Source organism: Pinus tabuliformis, chromosome 9, assembly GCF_031772625.1.
Source record: "Pinus tabuliformis cultivar Carrire ecotype Pingquan chromosome 9, CPIR1, whole genome shotgun sequence".
NCBI classification, from domain to species: domain Eukaryota; kingdom Viridiplantae; phylum Streptophyta; class Pinopsida; order Pinales; family Pinaceae; genus Pinus; species Pinus tabuliformis.
Genome location: NC_142307.1, coordinates 851,754,214 through 851,772,538, shown reverse-complemented (window position 1 = coordinate 851,772,538; position 18,325 = coordinate 851,754,214). Strand labels below are relative to the sequence as shown.

The 18,325-nt window shown below is 37.2% G+C and overlaps 1 protein-coding gene across 2 annotated transcripts; it reads left to right on the top strand.

The window, feature by feature from the left end:
• The first annotated feature begins 12,153 nt into the window (after nt 1-12,153).
• On the top strand, nt 12,154-17,781 carry LOC149151465 (beta-glucosidase 13-like). 2 transcript variants are annotated; one of them, XM_089439859.1, is made up of 13 exons: nt 12,154-12,343; nt 12,604-12,670; nt 13,270-13,328; nt 13,493-13,568; nt 13,671-13,742; nt 13,846-13,933; nt 14,035-14,269; nt 15,783-15,898; nt 16,131-16,348; nt 16,618-16,649; nt 16,826-16,886; nt 17,297-17,411; nt 17,600-17,781. In XM_089439859.1, exons 1-13 carry the CDS (start codon nt 12,248-12,250, stop codon nt 17,766-17,768), a joined length of 1,404 nt encoding a protein of 467 aa, XP_089295985.1. In that variant the 5' UTR covers nt 12,154-12,247; the 3' UTR covers nt 17,769-17,781. The 2 variants fall into 2 exon arrangements, with proteins under 2 accessions (XP_089295985.1, XP_089295984.1); XM_089439858.1 differs by having other exon boundaries at nt 12,155-12,343; nt 16,787-16,886.
• The last annotated feature ends 544 nt before the right edge of the window (nt 17,782-18,325 follow it).

The following is an 18,325-nucleotide window of genomic DNA, read 5'->3' as shown; positions in this document are numbered from 1 at the left end:
TGTCTTATATTTATGTTGGAAATCCATCTATTATTGTTGCATTAAGAGGCTTAAGAGAATAATTATCTTTAATACATTTTGAGGAGACAAGAAAAAAAAAATCATTTGATTAGATGTCTCATGGGTAGTTAAAGGATACAAAAGGTGTCTATTTTTTTGCTAATGCAAGAGTCGGTCCTTCAATTTCATTAACTCTCAAATAAAGTACATAAAATACAACAATTCTCACAGGGTTGTTGACCAAGGAAAGAATCCATCAAAACCTATACCCAGGCCCAAAGCAAAAGCTCTGCCCCCTATCACCAAACCTTACAACTTTCTAAAGAAAAATACACAAGTTTGGATTCGAACTCGAAAAGAAACAACAGTGCCAATATTGTAAAGTCTTCATATCCGCACAACTCCCTAACACGCGAATCAGTGGCCAGAGTGATAAGCCTCTTCACACCAAAGGCAAAGGCTTCCCGCCAATTCCTAACTTGCTTCTTTAATCTCAACCGTCAAACTTCTCTGCTCGATCCAACGGCAATGGCTAATATCACTATGATAAGCAGCCCGTCGTTTACCATAAGGACCCACCAACATGCTCGATCAATCTCATCCGTAGACCTGCATTGCAAGATCCGACGGTTGAGAATAATATCGCATCCACCTACATTCTCGCACAATAGCGTGCGATGAGGCCGGTATTTCTCCTGACCCCACCACCATGTGGAGCACGTTGAGTGGAATCGCTCCCGAAAAGGAAAAACCACTTCCCGCTTGTTAGGGCTGTGATCACCTGAAAACCGCTCAGTCCACGGTAAAGTGAACCAACCGGAAAAACCCCTGATATCCCGACCTCCGAGAGTTCTTGGCTCCCAGCCTCTCGCTGCGTCTATCCTTCTTGAACCGATATGAACTAAAGCAACCACCACCCTACCTGTTAACCACAAAACCAAATCATCCTCGCTGTTGCAACTGGAAACTTCAGTGAACATATTAACCTGGTAATCGAAGGTTGACCACTGCAAGCAGCCTTCAAAAGACTTAACTATGAGCAAACCGCTAAACAAGAAACTGCTAGTCATCTGTACCCGCCTCCATGGCTCTTTTAAGAAACATTGTCTTATCTTCATCTACTTGGTCTTGACACACCGCCTTTAATCTATTATGGGGTAGTTCTTGCCAGTTCATCGCCACCCTATCATCTGTGCAAATCACTCCTTGATTGGCCATTCTTCGCACATGTGCAAAACTAACTGTTCTCAGGCATTGGAGGTGACTGTGAATCCGTTGAAAGACTTGGATCAGCCTCCAGTTTCTTGAGGCTTTTTCCAGTTTTGTTCCCTAGCTGATTGTCTTGACCGAGTTAATGATTAACTTTGAATCAGCTTCAATGATCACATTTTGGCGGTTTTCCTGAACTAGGAACTCTAGACATTGCTCCATAGCCATTAACACTGCCATGTTGTTGGTGGCTCTACCTAAATGACAATGGAAGATAAACAGAATGCTTCCATTTTCATCCCTTAACACCCCTCCATGTCCAGCCATGCCCGGATTACCTTTAGAAGAACCATCAATGTTGAATTTCAGAAAACCCTTAGGGGGAGGATGCCAAAAATCTAGCTCAGGATCCAAAATTGAAACTTTCCTAACTAAGCCCTAAGGAATAAGTCCCTGTAATTCTAGCTGACAAAGAATCCTCAAATCTATTGCAGAAGGGGGATTCAGAGGGAGATTTTGAACTACAGTGCCAACCGTCTCCTTAATCTATTTTAGGATCAGATCATAAAGACAATGGGAAGATTTCTTGACATTTTTGAAGATTCTATTATTCCTTTCTTTCCAGACATTACAAATAATGAAGCTTGGTGTAAGGGTCCAAGCTGAACACAGAACTTCATTATCCGAAAAGTTCCTTCTCCAGTTGATAAGGGTATTGAAAATACTCCCAATGTCTCTGTCAGATTGTTGGAAGATAGAGGCATAAGAATCCCATAATCTGGAAGCGAAAATGTGTTGTTGAGAAGGTGCTCCATTGTTTCCTCTTGAGCTTCACAAAGCTGGCATCTGGAGGGCCCCAGGACACCCCTCTTATGAATGTTATCTCAGGTTAGAATTTTTCTGTCCAGCGCTGGCCACATAAAAAGTTTAATTTTCATCCAACCTTGATGCCTCCAGAGGTTTTGCCAAATCCTATCTGGAGCATGGGAGTCTAATTCAAGGAGTATGAGTTTAGCTTCCTTGAGATTAAATGTCCCCTCATTATTGTTGCCCCATCTCAGCTGGTCATGCCCCTCTGAAACTAGAATTTTCCTTTGTTCTAACACTTTCATTAGTCTCTCTGCCTTAGCTTTCAGGGGGTTGTCATTTCTGAAATTAAATTTCCTCCAGTTTCTCGATTTCCCTATACTATTGTTTTGATCCCAAAATTCCTTAACCTTGGTAAGCCCCTTAGTATCTGTCTCTACTTTGATGTCCTCCAAATCCTCCTTTAACAGAATAGGTTCTTGTTGCCATCTATCCTCCTAGAATAAAGCTAAGTCTCCCTCTCTAATTTCCCAGAAGCCGTTATCTTGAATTAAGCCTTTGTTTTCCCAGGCTTTAGTCCAAATGTGTGATCCCCTTATATTACCATCCATCCTTATGCAGTCATTATCTTGCCATGAGCTAGCATAGTTTTCTTTCCAGATGATAGCCCATTGTGCCTCTGGTTCTTTAATCCATCACCACCATAATTTTGCCCCTAAAACCTTGCTTAGAATCTCAGGATCATCCAATCCAAGACCCCCGTGGTTTTTGGGTTTGCAGATTTTTTTCCCAGGCTATTAAGGTCCATTTCTTCTTTTCTTCCCCCTTGCCCCAAAGAAAGTTTCTTTGTATGTCTCTGATTTGATGCGGGACTCCTTTAGGAGCTGGGACAGCTGAAAGCATAAAGACTGGGATTGATTGTAGAACAGCCTTTGTGAGGACCAGCCTACCAACCAAGTTTAATGATCTCATAGCCCATTTCCTAGTTTTACCTTGTAATTTATTAATCACTTGCTCCCATATGCTCTTGTGTAGCGGTCTAGCAGTTAGAGGAACTCCCAGATATTTTGAGGGGAGAGAGTCTCTTTGAAAGCCCAGGATTCTAGATATGTTCCTCTGAATAGCAATGTTAGTATTGAAGAAAAAAATATTAGATTTGGAGAGATTAACTTCCATACTTGAAGCCCTGGAAAAGTCACTGAGGATTTGTTTATACGCAAGAGCTTCATTGATTGTGGGGATTCCTTGCAGCATGGTATCATCAACAAATTGTTGATGAGTCAAAGCTTGTCCATTGTCAAAGAGTTGGAGACCTTTGATTTTACCCACTTCTTTTGCATGCTTGATAGACCAACCCAGTCCTTCCATCATGAGGACGAAGAGAAAGGGAGAGAGTGGGTCACCCTACCTAAGGCCTCTAGAAGGAATGAAAGTCTTCGAAGGAGAACCATTGACCAGAATTGAAAAACTGGAAGAAGTGACCAGAGCCAGGATCCATCTCACCCAATTGTGATCAAACTTGAAAGCTATAAGAACTTTCCTCATATAGATCCAATTCAGCTTATCATAAGCTTTGGCTATGTCCAATTGCATGATCATTCCAGCCTTTCTCTTGCTAGTAAGAGAGTGCACCACTTCATGTGCTTGAATGATGTTATTAAGAATTTTCCTCCCTTCCACATATCCATCTTGTTCCCTCGAAACTAGGGAAGGAAGGAGGGGTTTGAGTCTATTGGCTACAACTTTTGATATTATCTTGTAAACCACATTGCACAAAGCTATAGGTCTGAACGTATCCGGGGTTTGAGCCAACTCCTGTTTGGGGATCAGGGCTATAAAAGAGGTATTCAGAGCCTTCAAAATGGTTCTGTTCATTCTAGAGTCTTCCACTACATGTAGAATATCCTTTTTGACAATATTCCAACAAGCTTTGAAGAAATCCCATATTTTAACAAGTGATAATTTTTCTCATGGTGATGAAAGATGGCTTTCCTGTCATATAAGTATGGGCTTCCAAAAATAATCCCACAAATTCCAAGTGGTACCACATCAAGTTCTACCTCATTAATAAAATTTGCAGTGATGACAAATCTAAGCATGCATTTTTTCATCACTTGCAATTTGGAATTGTCAGATACCCAACCCAAAGTATAAGGTTTAGGATGGGAAATGGTTTCCAAATTTAGTTTTTTGACAATGCCTTTTGAAATGAGGTTTTCTTGTGAACCACTATCAAACAAAGTATCTACCTTGTTATGTTTTGTGATGATTCTAATATGGAACAACTCTATTATTTATCTTTCATTTTGAGTTTCAATGGGTTTGCTAGAAGAAATAGTACTTGCAATTAATCCTTACCTTTCAATCCCATGGCTATGATTTTATTTCACCTCCAGAATCAGATCTTAGATCTTGTTGTGTATTTGCAACAATCTTTTCTTTCTCCTTGTTTTTTAACTTTTTGGGTCTCATCTCAGGATGAATTTTCCAACAGTGGTCTTCATCATGGCCTTCTTTAGAATAGTGTTTACATGTGAGTTTTTCTCCTTCTTTCTCGGTTGAAGCATTCTTTTTATCCTTGCCTTTAAACTTCTCTTTTCCTTTTTCTCCAAACTTGAATGACTTCTCACTAGTTTCTTTAGAAACATTTTTCCCTCTTGCTTCTAAATGAGTTGCTTGTACACAAACTTCGTCTAGTTTTGTAGGGTTAAACATGAGAATGGTATGTCTCAAATAACTATGTAATACTCCAATGTATTTGAGCAAAGTATCTTGAGAGGAAAAATATATACCCAAAATTAAAGCCCTTTTCCTAAATTCTTGAGTATAACTTTGCACATTTTTCCCCTTAGCTTGCCTAAAGTTTTGTTCATTCATGATAGTTTTTTGCATGTATGCTAATGTATAAAACTACCTTATTATTGCAACAACAAAATCATTCCAAGAGGACAAAACCTTACCATGTTTCTTCATGTCCTCTTGATGTTTGGCTTTCCACAAAATAAGTGATGCTCTTCCAACCTAAGAGAAGCAAGCTGAATTTTGGTCTCATCATCCCTGATTCTTTGTATCTTGCCATACACTTCATTCTAATGAATCCAATTATATAATTTCTCAGCATTTACCTCTCCATCATACATAGGCAATTCAAAATTTATATCAATATTTAACAAAGGAGTTTTACCATGTCATTTTACAGAATTTGGAGGTGTTTGTGAAAGGTTTGAAGAAGTATAAGAAGATGAGGATGAATATGAGGATGAAGATGGAGGTGAAGGTGGTGGTTTGTCACCATTCCCTCCATTCTCTTTTGGAGGCTTCTCTCCTTTTCCTCCATCTCCTTTTGAAGGTTTTTAGCTCTCTCCATACAACCTTGAATTACTCTCTTCATAAAGAACCTTTACCATTTCAGACATCTCAAATAAATATTTTTTGAAAGTTCTTTCATCTTCAGACATCCCTTCAGGACCTTCTTCATGTGCCATGACTATTGAAGCTCGAGGTGTGTTTGTTCTCCTTGAAACAATTTGAGATCTTGGCTCCAAAAGCTCCCCTTCTCCTATTTTAAGCTTCAACCTTGTAAGCATCATAAAAGCACTTGCAAAAAAATCAAACCTTCATAATAACCTGATGCTCTTATACCAAAATAAACTGTTTATGAAACTTGAAGGTGATGAACAAATTTCATGTGAAAATTTTATGTATTTTGGGTAATGGATCAAGTTATAGAACAAATAAGCAAATGATTTTTAAACTTAGTTAACAATTAGAACAGAGACAAAATTCCATATCATAAACACTTAACAACAAACATGATAAATGAGTTCACCCCTCTCCTAGGCTACATCTCTTGGTCCATCTTCCAATGCAAGGCCTCTTTCATTAAGTGCTCAAATTTATGTCTCCAACGGATCCAGAACTATCAAAAACCCCCATCTGGGTTCTTTCTGCACCTCATTTGGCCAAAAACTGCAGAAGTTATGCATATTACAAGTTTTTCCCAATTTCCATAGCTAACCCTCCTCTAATTTGGCCCAACTTGGCTTGAGCGCCCCAAACTATGATGCAGGCAAGTTCCCTCTGCGGACAAAGGCAACCCCTCTAGCCCTAGAGTGTGTCTAGTCACATAAAAAACAATATCAAAGAAAATTCCCTTAGATAGTTAATGTCATGAAGGCCTACCTTCAAATCCTTGTTTGATGAAGTTCTCGTTGTGTTGCTCTAGCTCTTCTTCTAATCACTTTTGTATCTAGAACAACATACAAAGAACAACAACGAACATAATAGAATACGACAAAAACAATCTACTTAAAGGGTCAAGGCACTTCAAGCTATCAATATGCAATTTGACATAAGATATTTGTATTAATATGAACTGAAGAAAAACTTACAACCATGCCTTGACGTTGTAGGCCTCCTTGAAGGGTCCTGTCAGCATGTCTCTGCAAGAATTCACTCATGAAGTGTCTCCCAAGAGGATGAATAACTCTCTCTCCTACCCAAAAGGCAAAATTATGATGTTAGAACACTCATACAATGAAGCCAAATCCACACAAAACCATACCAGGCTAAGTTACATAAGAGGCTACTTCCAAACTCTACTCTCTAACTTCAACTTCCACTTGCCACTACCACTACTTGAACTAGCAGATCTCAACCGTGAAGGAGATATTTATGAGAGGAGGAGCCTCCATGAGAGATGGGAGAAAGAGCTTATCCCTTTGGGAGGTTGCACAAAAGGTGGAACAACCATCCCAAGGGAGAGAGCCGAGCTCATTTGATCCAACAACCAACCTTAGTATCGATCATTGACAATTTTTTAAAACAAACTCGCCAAAAGTAACTCGTCGCGAGTGAAACACAGAGACAGAGCGACATCGTCGCTAGGCTTAGTTCAAACTTGGCCATCTTCACAGGTGGAACAACTGATGACTCGCGACGACCCAAAAACATAGGTTAAAAAGGGTCTACTCTAGGAGTAATGAATTGAGGTATTCTTCCGGATCTGACAAGGAAGACACTAACACATATTTTGCAACATGACACAAAGTAGATGTTAATAACATGGACCAGCAGTGTCCGGGATTAGGGAATGCAGGGTCGGTGACAAAATACTGTGTAACAAAAACCTGGAACTGGCATGCAAACATGGCCTACAATCCCGCCAGATGGGCAAAATTATTGGAAAATTAACTTGTCCACTAAACCCCAAATTCTGAAATTTGTGGTTGTATGGGGGTGACGTACCCAAGGGCTGGGGCTAACTGCCCGCCCCATCGGCCGAGCCCTCAATAGAACTGGAGTTGTTCATTGGGTGTGCCATAAAACCTGGAGCTTGGCACTTGAAACCCACACCTGAACTTAAGGATTGGGTTGTGGTTATATGCGGCCATGTGGCCTTGGGGTTAGCCCCCACTTTGCACCCTAGAGGATGACCCCCTCCATACTCTACCTATAGTCTTATCAAGTGCTATATGATTGAGGGATAGGCCCTGTGCTATGCCCCCATCCAAAATTCTCCCTGCCTACTCCGACCTGTGGTTATATGGGTCACATACGGCCCAGGGCTGGCCCCCTTTACTCCAAGCTTCAACTCTTAGTGCAGGTGGTTCACATGGGCGTATACGATGGCACAAACACTATGGGATGGGGTTAAGCCCTAACCCTTGGCTCCCTCCACCATGGTCCTATGGTGTGGGGTGTGGCCATGGGCTAGGGATTATCCTTGGCCCCTTCCCCTCTATGTGTTACACATAAACCTGAAATGTATGTGTGCACCCATAGTTTACAAGGAACACTGGTGGCACAGTGGTTAGTTTACAAGGAACACTGGTGGCGTAGTGGTGGAGCACTGTGCTGCCACCCTCACCCATTCGAATCCCATTAGGCTCGTTCAACCCACAAACAAAATTTTACAATACATTTGGGAGGCCGCATGGCAATCAACCATTGGCCCACATGGCTCTCCACCATTGGACCACCTCAACGAATGCACAACCAATTAAAACTCAAGAAAATTTGACCAATGTGGAGAGGCTAAGTGAGAACCTGCCATTGGCTCATAAAAACATAAAAAATAGTAAACTTCCTAGTCACCTTCCTAGTCTGCGTACAGACTGTTGACTGGGCATACCTGCAATCCATATTACAAAAATTTTAGTTACTTGACAAATTAGTCAAAACGCGATATCGAGAGCACACAATATTTTTTTTAAGTGAAACGAGTTGCATTGGATTCAGATAGCCAAGATCCATGCTATGGTACATGTTTCGATCTTTGTCGCACACTTTGATTTTTGAGCACTAAACTAATCCCTTGAATTAGGGCCAAATCATTATAACGTGAAATTATGGTTTTGTTACTAAGGGTCAAGAACAATGGGACCCAAGTGAGGTGGGAAGGTGGCATGATTATAGGCTAACATGGTGCCATAATGGTGTGTTATGTTGTAGCTAGAATAGGCCATATCAGAGGGTCGAAAGGCCCAAATATTCACTAACATGTGGTGCTCCCGAAAGAGTCCACTTGGAGGGAATGATGTTGTGATGATGTCATCTCGGCCCTTGGGGTCTCGAGACCTCGGGAGGATTGTGGCAAAGCATGATAAGATGTGGGCTGAGATTGATGCCGATTGAGATGGAAATCCCTTCCATTAATTAATGCGAACAAGTTTATATCACCTTGAAACAATGGGAAGGTGGTTGGCAATAGGCCAAGGTTAATGAGGGGGTGAGGGTCGAGAGACGTGAAACCCCACTTAGGAGTTGATGTAAATTTCCCATATCACCGCAGACTTAATGTTTTGTGATTTTTCACTTTGTGCTAAGGAAAAGGAGTGGCCAAAGTTGAGAATGAATATAATGAGAAAAATGTTGATTGCAAGGTTAAGAGGGTGGACCAGTAGGTACCACGAAATGGTGAGGATGAAATGCCACTTAGGAATGGTTATGAACACGTGAGAAAAGAAGGATGGCACGGACCTCCCATGAGGGTGTGGAGGGATACCACATGGGTGCCAAATGGAATCATAACACTGATGTGGCGGGAGTTTAATGGCTCAACTTCAAATGACTATACCTTTGATTCATGAGTCAATTTTCGATAAATTTTATATCACTGGAAAGGTGTCATTGATTCAGGCACAACAGTGGCCTTAATTTTTAGTCCCAAGGAGTTTTAAAATTGATGAAATTTTAAGACCCCATTTCCATAACAGGATTTTGAAGTTTGATTAGTGGTATTAATGCCTTCTTTTTCACTTAGTATGGTCAATGTGGTGGATAGAGGTGTTACAAAGTGTTATTTGAGAAAATAGTTCAACACTGGACCTATGGAGAAGAGCTAGGGGCTTTTTCCTGGTATGATGATGTTTTAAGATCTATTGTAGAGTGTAGTCTATGATCATGAATGTTGTTATCCGATGTTTATAATATTGGAACCATGGATTTCATATTAATTTCATTATTTCTATGATAGATGTACTGACTTGGAATTTGATGTTACAAGATAGAAAGACACAAAAGGAATAACACAAGATCAAAGGGAATAAACAATGAGATGGCACAGTATAGCACTGATAGGTCAAAACATGTGCATGAGGAAGAATTAGTTAAGAAGACAGGAGAGGTAGGATCTCCTGACTAGATGGATACACTTAGAAGTTTGAAGGAAAAGATAAGAAGTTGTAAGGTTGACAATAAGAGGATTGTCAGAGCTCAAGAGCAATGGGATGAAGTAAATGTGTTCCTACTGCGAAGCTTATCAGATTTACAAAGATATAAGCAACATGATCTAGGAGATAGCTACAAGTTCAAGCAGATTTATTTAGGGAAAGGAAGGAAAGGTATGAGGATTGATCGTGCAAAAGGAAAGAGATCGAAGAAAAGGCACATAAAAGGAAGTGAAGACATCATGAGGGGTGGAACTCCTCTGAGTACCCCATAAAGGACAATAATATTCCCCAAATAACTACCTAGTGCTATAGCAAAAAATACACCATCAATGAAGAAGGAAAGGGAAATACTTCATGCTGGAAGAACTTAAGAAGGAAAAGCCTCCTACATTTGATGAAGAGGTGAAGAAGGTTGAAGAAGCAGAGGTATGGATGTTAGGGAAGAAGAGTTTTTTCAGGGTTAATAACTAATTTGAAAATATGAAAACAAAGGTAGCCACCTTCATCCTAAGGGTGAAAGTTGATATCCAATGGGAATACTTGAAGAATGTCAAGAACATTTAAGGAGAAGAGTTGTCCTGAAAGATATTTGAGGGATACTTCTAAAAGAAGTGTTTGTCTAAAGGGTACTATGAGGAAACTTATCAGCTTTTAATTTTTATTATTAATTGAAGTATTAATATAATGAATAATGATTTCTCGTAAACAATAATTTATATAAAAGCTGAAAAGTTTTTCATACATTCTTCATCATCAATGTATCATTCACAAATTTTGAGGAAACCTTTGCAAATTTAGAATGACATTGTTTAGCATTGAACTTTTTGAGGGTGGAGGGGTTTGTAAGGGATTTTGATCTCGAGATCGAAGCGAAGTTAAACATACCAAAAACAAAATGCTTGCCCTTCAATAGTAATTGTCTCTGCTACAATAATTTGGGATCTTTGATGAGTTTTGTAATTGTTCGGTTAGCATTTTCATGGATGACTTCATAGGAATGCAAATGCTTGTCGCTCTTTGTTTTCGTACTACTCATTGCTACTATCGACGAAGCAATCAACAGGCTCCATGTAGTCCATGTAGTCGGAGAGCATGGAGATTGTCTGGTCCACTGACGCCCCAACCTTGACAAGGATGATCATTAACCTCAACTTCTTGATTTCCTCATGCCTTTTCAGGCTTCTGTTAGTTAAGATGTCTCTCCTTTTCACGGGAAGCAAGCCAAACATTGGAAATAAAGGAATCAACTCATAGTTCATCTAGTTCAGGCAGTTGACAGTTCAGGCAATTGATAATTCAAGTAAGAGCCAATGGTGGAATCTAATGGGTGAACATATTTCAATAGTCTAACAATTGATCAAAAGGTGCCCAAAGATGCAGAGTGGCACTCTAGGGAGTTCTTTCTTCCCAGAGGAAACACCTTACTACTTAACTAGTTTTTTTATATATATAATGGGACATGGTTATATCTCCTATCATATTGTATGGTGATAAATTTGGTTGAGTTGAAACATGTAAATAATTTAAATTTAGATAACCTACTTAAAGAGAATAAAAGATAGAGTTTAAACTATCTTTAAATCTAGAATACATTTATGATCTTTGGAATAGATTTATTAAAATCATCAAAATGATTAAATTCAATTTATTAAAATTTGAAAAAGTTTGATAACATTAATTATAAAATATGATTTTGAAATTGATTATATTAGATTTGTTAAAGTAATATTATAAGAGTTAATATTTAAAATTGATTATATTTGGGTTTGTTGAAGTAATGAAAGGTTTGATAAATATTAATTATATAATATTATAAATATTAATAGTTTTAAAAAAATTCATGAAAAGGTTAATAATAATAATAATAAACGGCTGGAGTATGCCGTAAAACTGCTTCTGCTTGGCTAAGAGCTCGTCTTCCTCGGACGTAAGGAAACAGGTTAACGGCCCAAGACCCAGAGGCATCTGGCAGGAGTGAAAGCCTGCTCCCTTACGGACCACCAGCGGGTTATTACAGGTGGCGTGGTTTTCCTTGATAACGGTGATGAGTCAAACCGACATTCGCGGATAGCAGCCAGAGATGGTTGTCCTCACTGTTGGTTTGACACCTGAGTTTGATAGGTTTTGCCACCTTCGAAAGAAAAAAAAAAAAAAAAAAAAAAAAAAAAAAAATAATAATAATAATAATAATAATAATAATAATAAACGATCAATCAAACACCAAATTTGGCATATGAAATTTTTCTGTCTGTGGGTACGACGAACGAATGATTCCAATTTTAAAATATAAAATTAACAGAATCTTTTTATGGGATTGCCAACACGTGTAGAAAGACACGAGATTGGCTGCTTAGATAACGTGCTGTATGTGCTGGGTTGACTGCATATGGGGCGCACATGTTTGGTCCACCAAAATTATTTTTCAAACCTTTTAGTTTGTTCGCTTTCAAAGGTAAGACAGAGTAATCAAGAATTTGTTAAGCCGAGGCCTCAGGTGTGCGTTCAGGTTCAGGTCATAAGTACAGTGGATTGTAGTTCTGAATACATCAAAGTTGAACATGGAGAGTCACAGTGAAGTGAACGATCATAGGGGACTAAGGAGGAGCAATTTTCCTCCGGCATTCATGTTTGGGGTAGCGACTTCTGCTTATCAGGTACTGGCACATATCTCTCGCTCTCTGAATCAACTCGAAAATTCTCACGGTAAACCACTGTAGTCTATATGCATAGTGTGAACATCCGTTAAAATCTATCTATTTCAAATAAATCTGTAATGTGTCTTACATGGTATAGCTTAATTGATAATAGTTGTAATTATGAAGTATTATGTAAACAATGAAATTGGAGGTTCAAGTCTCCATAAACCTAGCCAACAAAAGAACCTATAATATCTTTGGTATATGTATTGATGCAGTGTGAAGGAGCTGCAAAAGAAGGTGGAAGAGGTCTAAGCATCTGGGACTCATTTTGCCAGACACCAGGTGCAATAATATGCTCAGCGTCAAGTCAGATTGTTGCTCCTATAGCCTGAGCTTGTGTTCACTGTACATGTAGATTTGTACATACATTGTAGATTTGTATATACATTGTTTTATGTTTGTTGGATGCAGAGAATATGCTATTTATATCAAAATACTTTTTATGTAGCATGCTTTTCAATCACAATTTAAAATTAGTATAAACATGTTTCAACTAGGAAAGTAAGATGTGAGCTAACTCTGTAAATTTAGTTAAACCGTTGTTGAAAGAATTTTTGGTCTTGCAGACTTATATTAATTAATAAATTCCAAATTATAAATACCAGTATAAAGTTTCAGACAGAGAGATATGTTTCTTCTTCAATGATGGCTTCTTCATGATGATATTTACAGACATAAAATTTTATTATTAAAGAGTTTAACTCTAAATTACATTAGTATGATTACCAGTCAATTAACTCAAAGTCATAAAGATGAATATTTACTACTGTGGGTTACATAGTGAGACATAGACACATCTCCACTTCTTAGCTGCTTCTCTCTTAGAAGTAAATTTGTATAGAATCTTATCACTGAATGATTAGTATGGTTTTGCAATCCAGGCAAAATTGTTGATGGGAGCAACGGTGATGTAGCTGTGGACCAGTACCATCGTTATAAGGTAACTCCTAACTGAAATTTTGGATCAAATATAATTTCGAATGATGTTGTAGTTACATATAATATTATACCAGAGTTTCCACTGTGTAAGAGTTTGCACGAGCTACTCAAAGGGATTCTAATTTCTACTCACCAGTCACTTGGACTAAGCGATCTAACCTGCAGGAAGATGTTAAACTTATAAAAGATATGGGAGTGGATGTCTACAGATTCTCAATCTCATGGTCTCGAATGTTTCCAAGTAAGCTGCAAAGAAGTAGATTAATACCCAAATGTTGTTATTTCTCAAAGTTGAGTCTAGAGTTTATATTGTCATTGACCTAATGTCTACAAATTGTTGCAGAGGGAAAAGGGGAGATCAATGAGGAAGGAGTAGCCTATTACAATAACCTCATAAATGAACTCCTGGAGAATGGTTGTATGATGTACCCAATGTTATCACTTAATGATCGATATTGCCTGTCTTGTGTTCTGCTTGTCTCTTCTTTTGAACAATGCTGATTGTGAGTAGTTTGCAGGAATCCAAGTTTCTGTCACTTTGTTCCATTGGGATGCTCCCCAGTGTCTTGAGGATGACTATGGAGGATTTCTGAGTCCATGCATGGTGTATGCTAATTTGTATTTCTGCAATATTTTGGATTAGAAAGTTGTTGCTGTATTGACCATTGATTAAATCATTTTTGTGTTGTCGTGATATATTGATGCAGGACTGATTATACTGCCTATGCAGAGACATGCTTCCGATTATTTGGTGATAGGGTTAAACAGTGGATCACTTTTAATGAACCTTATCTCGTTTGTTACTTTGGATATGATCGCGGACTTCATGCCCCTGGCCACAGTAGTTTTGATAATCCCATTGCAACTGAAATATACACAGTGGCACATCACATTCTTCTTGCACATGCAGCTGCTGTGGAAGCATATAGGACTAAATATCAGGTGAAGCTCTTCTGCAAACGAATGCATTCTAAAAGAAATTGAGGCTACTAGTAGTTCTCATGACTGATCACGCGGACCTTAAAGTCTGACCATTTCAATTTGGCTCTGAATACACTGTCCTTCCATCTGGATATTGGAACTTGGATTAAGAACATTGGAATTAGAAGTGGAAGTGGTTTCACAGTCGTTCACACTTCACAGGACTTGCTTTGAATATAGCCTTAAGCTTTTTTCCTTTACTTTTCATTTTTTCTTTCTCTTTTTTTTACTCTTTTTTCTTGTTCTTTTTTTTTATCTCAGAAGTTTTGGTATCTATAAAAAAATTTAGTATTTTCAGATTTCTAAACAATTCAATTGCAGAATTTTAAAATATTCAAAAATTCTGACATAGGCAAGTTCAATTATTTGACTTCACCCATGTCTGTAAGATCCCTCAATATTATGGGAATCCCAATAGAAATAAGAATGCTCAAATTTAACAAGAAAATATTAACTAGAAACCTTCAAAACTTAGAACAATTAAAATATAGCTAAAACCAACTTGTCCTGAAGATGAACCACACTAGTTGGTTCGAAACGCCTCGACAAATGATATTCCATGTGATTTTCGCCGAAGAATCTTTCTTAACTTGATATGGATCACAGAAGCTTAAACTCTATCATCTTCACTTTCTTAACAGACAGCCCTGGGAATCAAGGTACTTTGACATTATCTTATATTTTGATACTACTGCATGCCTGTGACTCATCTCCTAGCCTCTAGTTTTATCTAGTAGTCTATCTATTATAAGTTTTTTAGGTTTTTTCAGTATAATTGTTGGTGTAATTTGCCTAGAATCTAGTAGGGATTTGTTAGAATCACAAGTTTGAGTTGTGAATTTTCCACAATTCTAGTATTCCAAAAATTTTCCAGCATATTGAATCTAAATATGCAGTCAAAAACCATTTACTCAAAAATCCTTTTTAGATTTAAAATAAAATAAAATAATTCAAACTAAAAAAAGGGCCTGGAGTATGCCCTAAAACTGTTTTTGCTTGGCTAAGAGCTCATCTTCCTAGAACCTAAGGAAATGGGTTAATCACCCAAGACCCAAAGGCAGCAGGAGTGAAAATCTGCCCCTTGAACCACCAGCAAGTTATTCCAAGTGGCTTAGTTTTCATTGAATAAGAGTGATGAGTCAGCCTGCATTCAGGGTTAGCAGCCAGAGATGGTTACATTAGTGGCTAGCAACAAGAGATAGTTGTCCTGGCTGCTAGTTTGACAACTAAGTTATGATAGATTTTCCCACTATGTAAAAAAACACCTCATTATAGATTCTATATTTCCCTGGTTCTACTGTTTCGTTCCCTTTCATGCCATTTATTCTGAATTTACCTTGTTCGGCTGTTTCGTTCACCTTCCTGTACTTTAACGAAAATAAGATGAATTTAGGTTATTAACCGGGAGAGAAAAGTTATGAAATGAAAATAATTTTGGATTATTAACAAGGAGAAAGTTTTGAAATCCTTGCAGGTTGAGCAAAAGGGTTCTATTGGGATTACATTAGTGTGCAACGGGACCTATCCATATTCAGCATCTTTGGATGATCAAAACGCAGCTCAGAGAGTTATTGATTTCACGCTGGGATGGTATTATTGTGTTTATATTTTTAAAAATTTCACATTGTTATTTTGATTTGAATTGTCAAATATCTATCAATCAAAGAATTATCAGATATCAATCAGTCAAATCCTATATTTAAAAATATTTAGGCTATATTACAAATTTAAATATTTTTATAAAATCAAATTCTAAACTTTTCCACTATTAACAGGGTTACAATACTCTGTTGTAATCAAACCAGTAGTTTCTGTATGGCAGGTTTATGGATCCAATAACTTCAGGCAGTTACCCCACTACAATGAAAGAGAGAATTGGGAATCGTTTGCCAAAATTTAGTGAGCAACAATCTCAACCGTTAAAAGGATCCTTTGACTTCGTCGGAGTGAATTATTATACAAGTCAGTACGCGATAAATTGCCCGGAACCGACCAGTCAGATGTCCTGCTGGAATCTGGACTGTGGGGCACGTTGTGTTCGTAAGTATATATTGGGTGTTTACCACTGCATTAGTCTCTTAATTTGTAAAGAGTTTAAAAACTAAATATTAAAAATCTGATTTTGCAGGTAGAATATTACGTTGAAATATTTTTGGTAGATGTTTCGAGCTATTTAGTGTAGTTAATCTTAAGGATAGAAATAGAAAAATTAGTATTAATGTGGATAATTTCATGACAAAAATATTGATATTAATATATATTGAGGAAATTCAGTTAACCAATAAGGTATAATTAGTGTGCTTTTACAGGTGAGCGGAATGGGGTGTTGATAGGACTCAAGGTGTGCTAATTATAACCCAAAATCGGAAAGTCAATATTTAAGTTTAAATTTGAGAACAGGTTATGGAATTTATTTTACTGGTTAAATTTGACATCTGAACTTTTCACTGCATTTTTTTTTGTATAAAATTTGTGAAGGCATCGGATTTTCTTTATGTGTATGCACCGGGGATAAAGGATCTGCTGATTTATATAAAACATCAGTATAACAATCCGCCCATCTTTATAACAGAAAATGGTAAGAAAAGCACAGCACAAGTTTTCATTTCATTAATATTTTAATAGATAAGTATGAAATAAATATGAAAAGAAATATTGTATGATAATTTATAGGAGAAAGTTTTATGACAGTTTCAAAACATTAGTGTGGTTTATTTTTAGGACAAGATGAATCATACTAGTTGGTTCGAAGAAGATGAACCATACTAATTGGTTCAAAAAAGATGAATTATACTAGTTATTCGAAGAAAGTGAACTACACTAATTAGTTCAAAACAATTCATGAGATTTTTTTCTGTGATTATCATTTAAAAATTATTTTCTATAAAGTATATATCACAAAAACCTAAATTCAAAAATATTATATAAATATTCAAAACTAGTTTTACTTATTTAAATATTCAAATTTGATTTTACTTATTTAAATAGGAGTCAATGACCCCATTGTGGACGAGTCAACCACATCGCTCGATGAAGCACTAAATGATACAGGGCGTATAAACTTTTGCTCTGAACATCTATGGTACATACTAGAGGCTATAAGGTACTTGTGAAGCACTCTTCTCAGATATATTGCAGTTCATCCAATAACCCTATTCTCATATATTGCAGTTCATTCAATCACCCTAAAGGAGAAAATTATGAAATTTGAGATGCTCAACTGATATTACATTGTCCTTCTCAAGGGCTATTAGATAACTAAAGCTGATAATATTGTTTGTGATAATGCAGGGAAGGTTCAGATATCCGAGGGTTCTATGCATGGTCGCTTATGGATAACTTTGAATGGTCCTTAGGTTATGAATGTCGATTTGGTTTTCATTATATCGACTATAAAGATGGGCTGAAAAGGTATCCTAAAGCCTCTGCTCATTGGTATAAAAAACTACTGTTGGAATGATATCTTCAGTGGTGGACAATGTGTTGGAGGAATAATGATTCCAGTTCAGGAATTGTTCAGTAATTGGTTTTGAATTTTCGATTATAATATTATTAATATTTAGTTTTGAATTTTTTCAAATTCGTGTTTTATTTTGTTAACATGAATAATTTTAGTATTGTATTAGATTTAAGATTTTTATGATTTATGATGTAGAGAATGTTGGATTTAGAGACGTCTAATTGCAATAATTAAGTTGGACATACGTGCATCATGATTATGATGTCAATTACTGTCAGCAAGATTACATTCATATGCCAAATAATGTGATTAATTAAGTCATGGCATTAAACGTATTTAAAAATAAGGATTTGGATACAAATACATGTAGATTAATGTTAATCAATTATAATTGTTAATGGACCGATTATAATTGATTAAAAATAATAGCAGTAATAAATTTGAGCTGAATAAGGAAATCAGAATCTATTCTGATTGATTGATTGATTGATTTCAATCAATCTGAAATTTCAGACAGACTTGTTTCAGCTAAATTTTAGGCTGCCCTAGGATTGGAG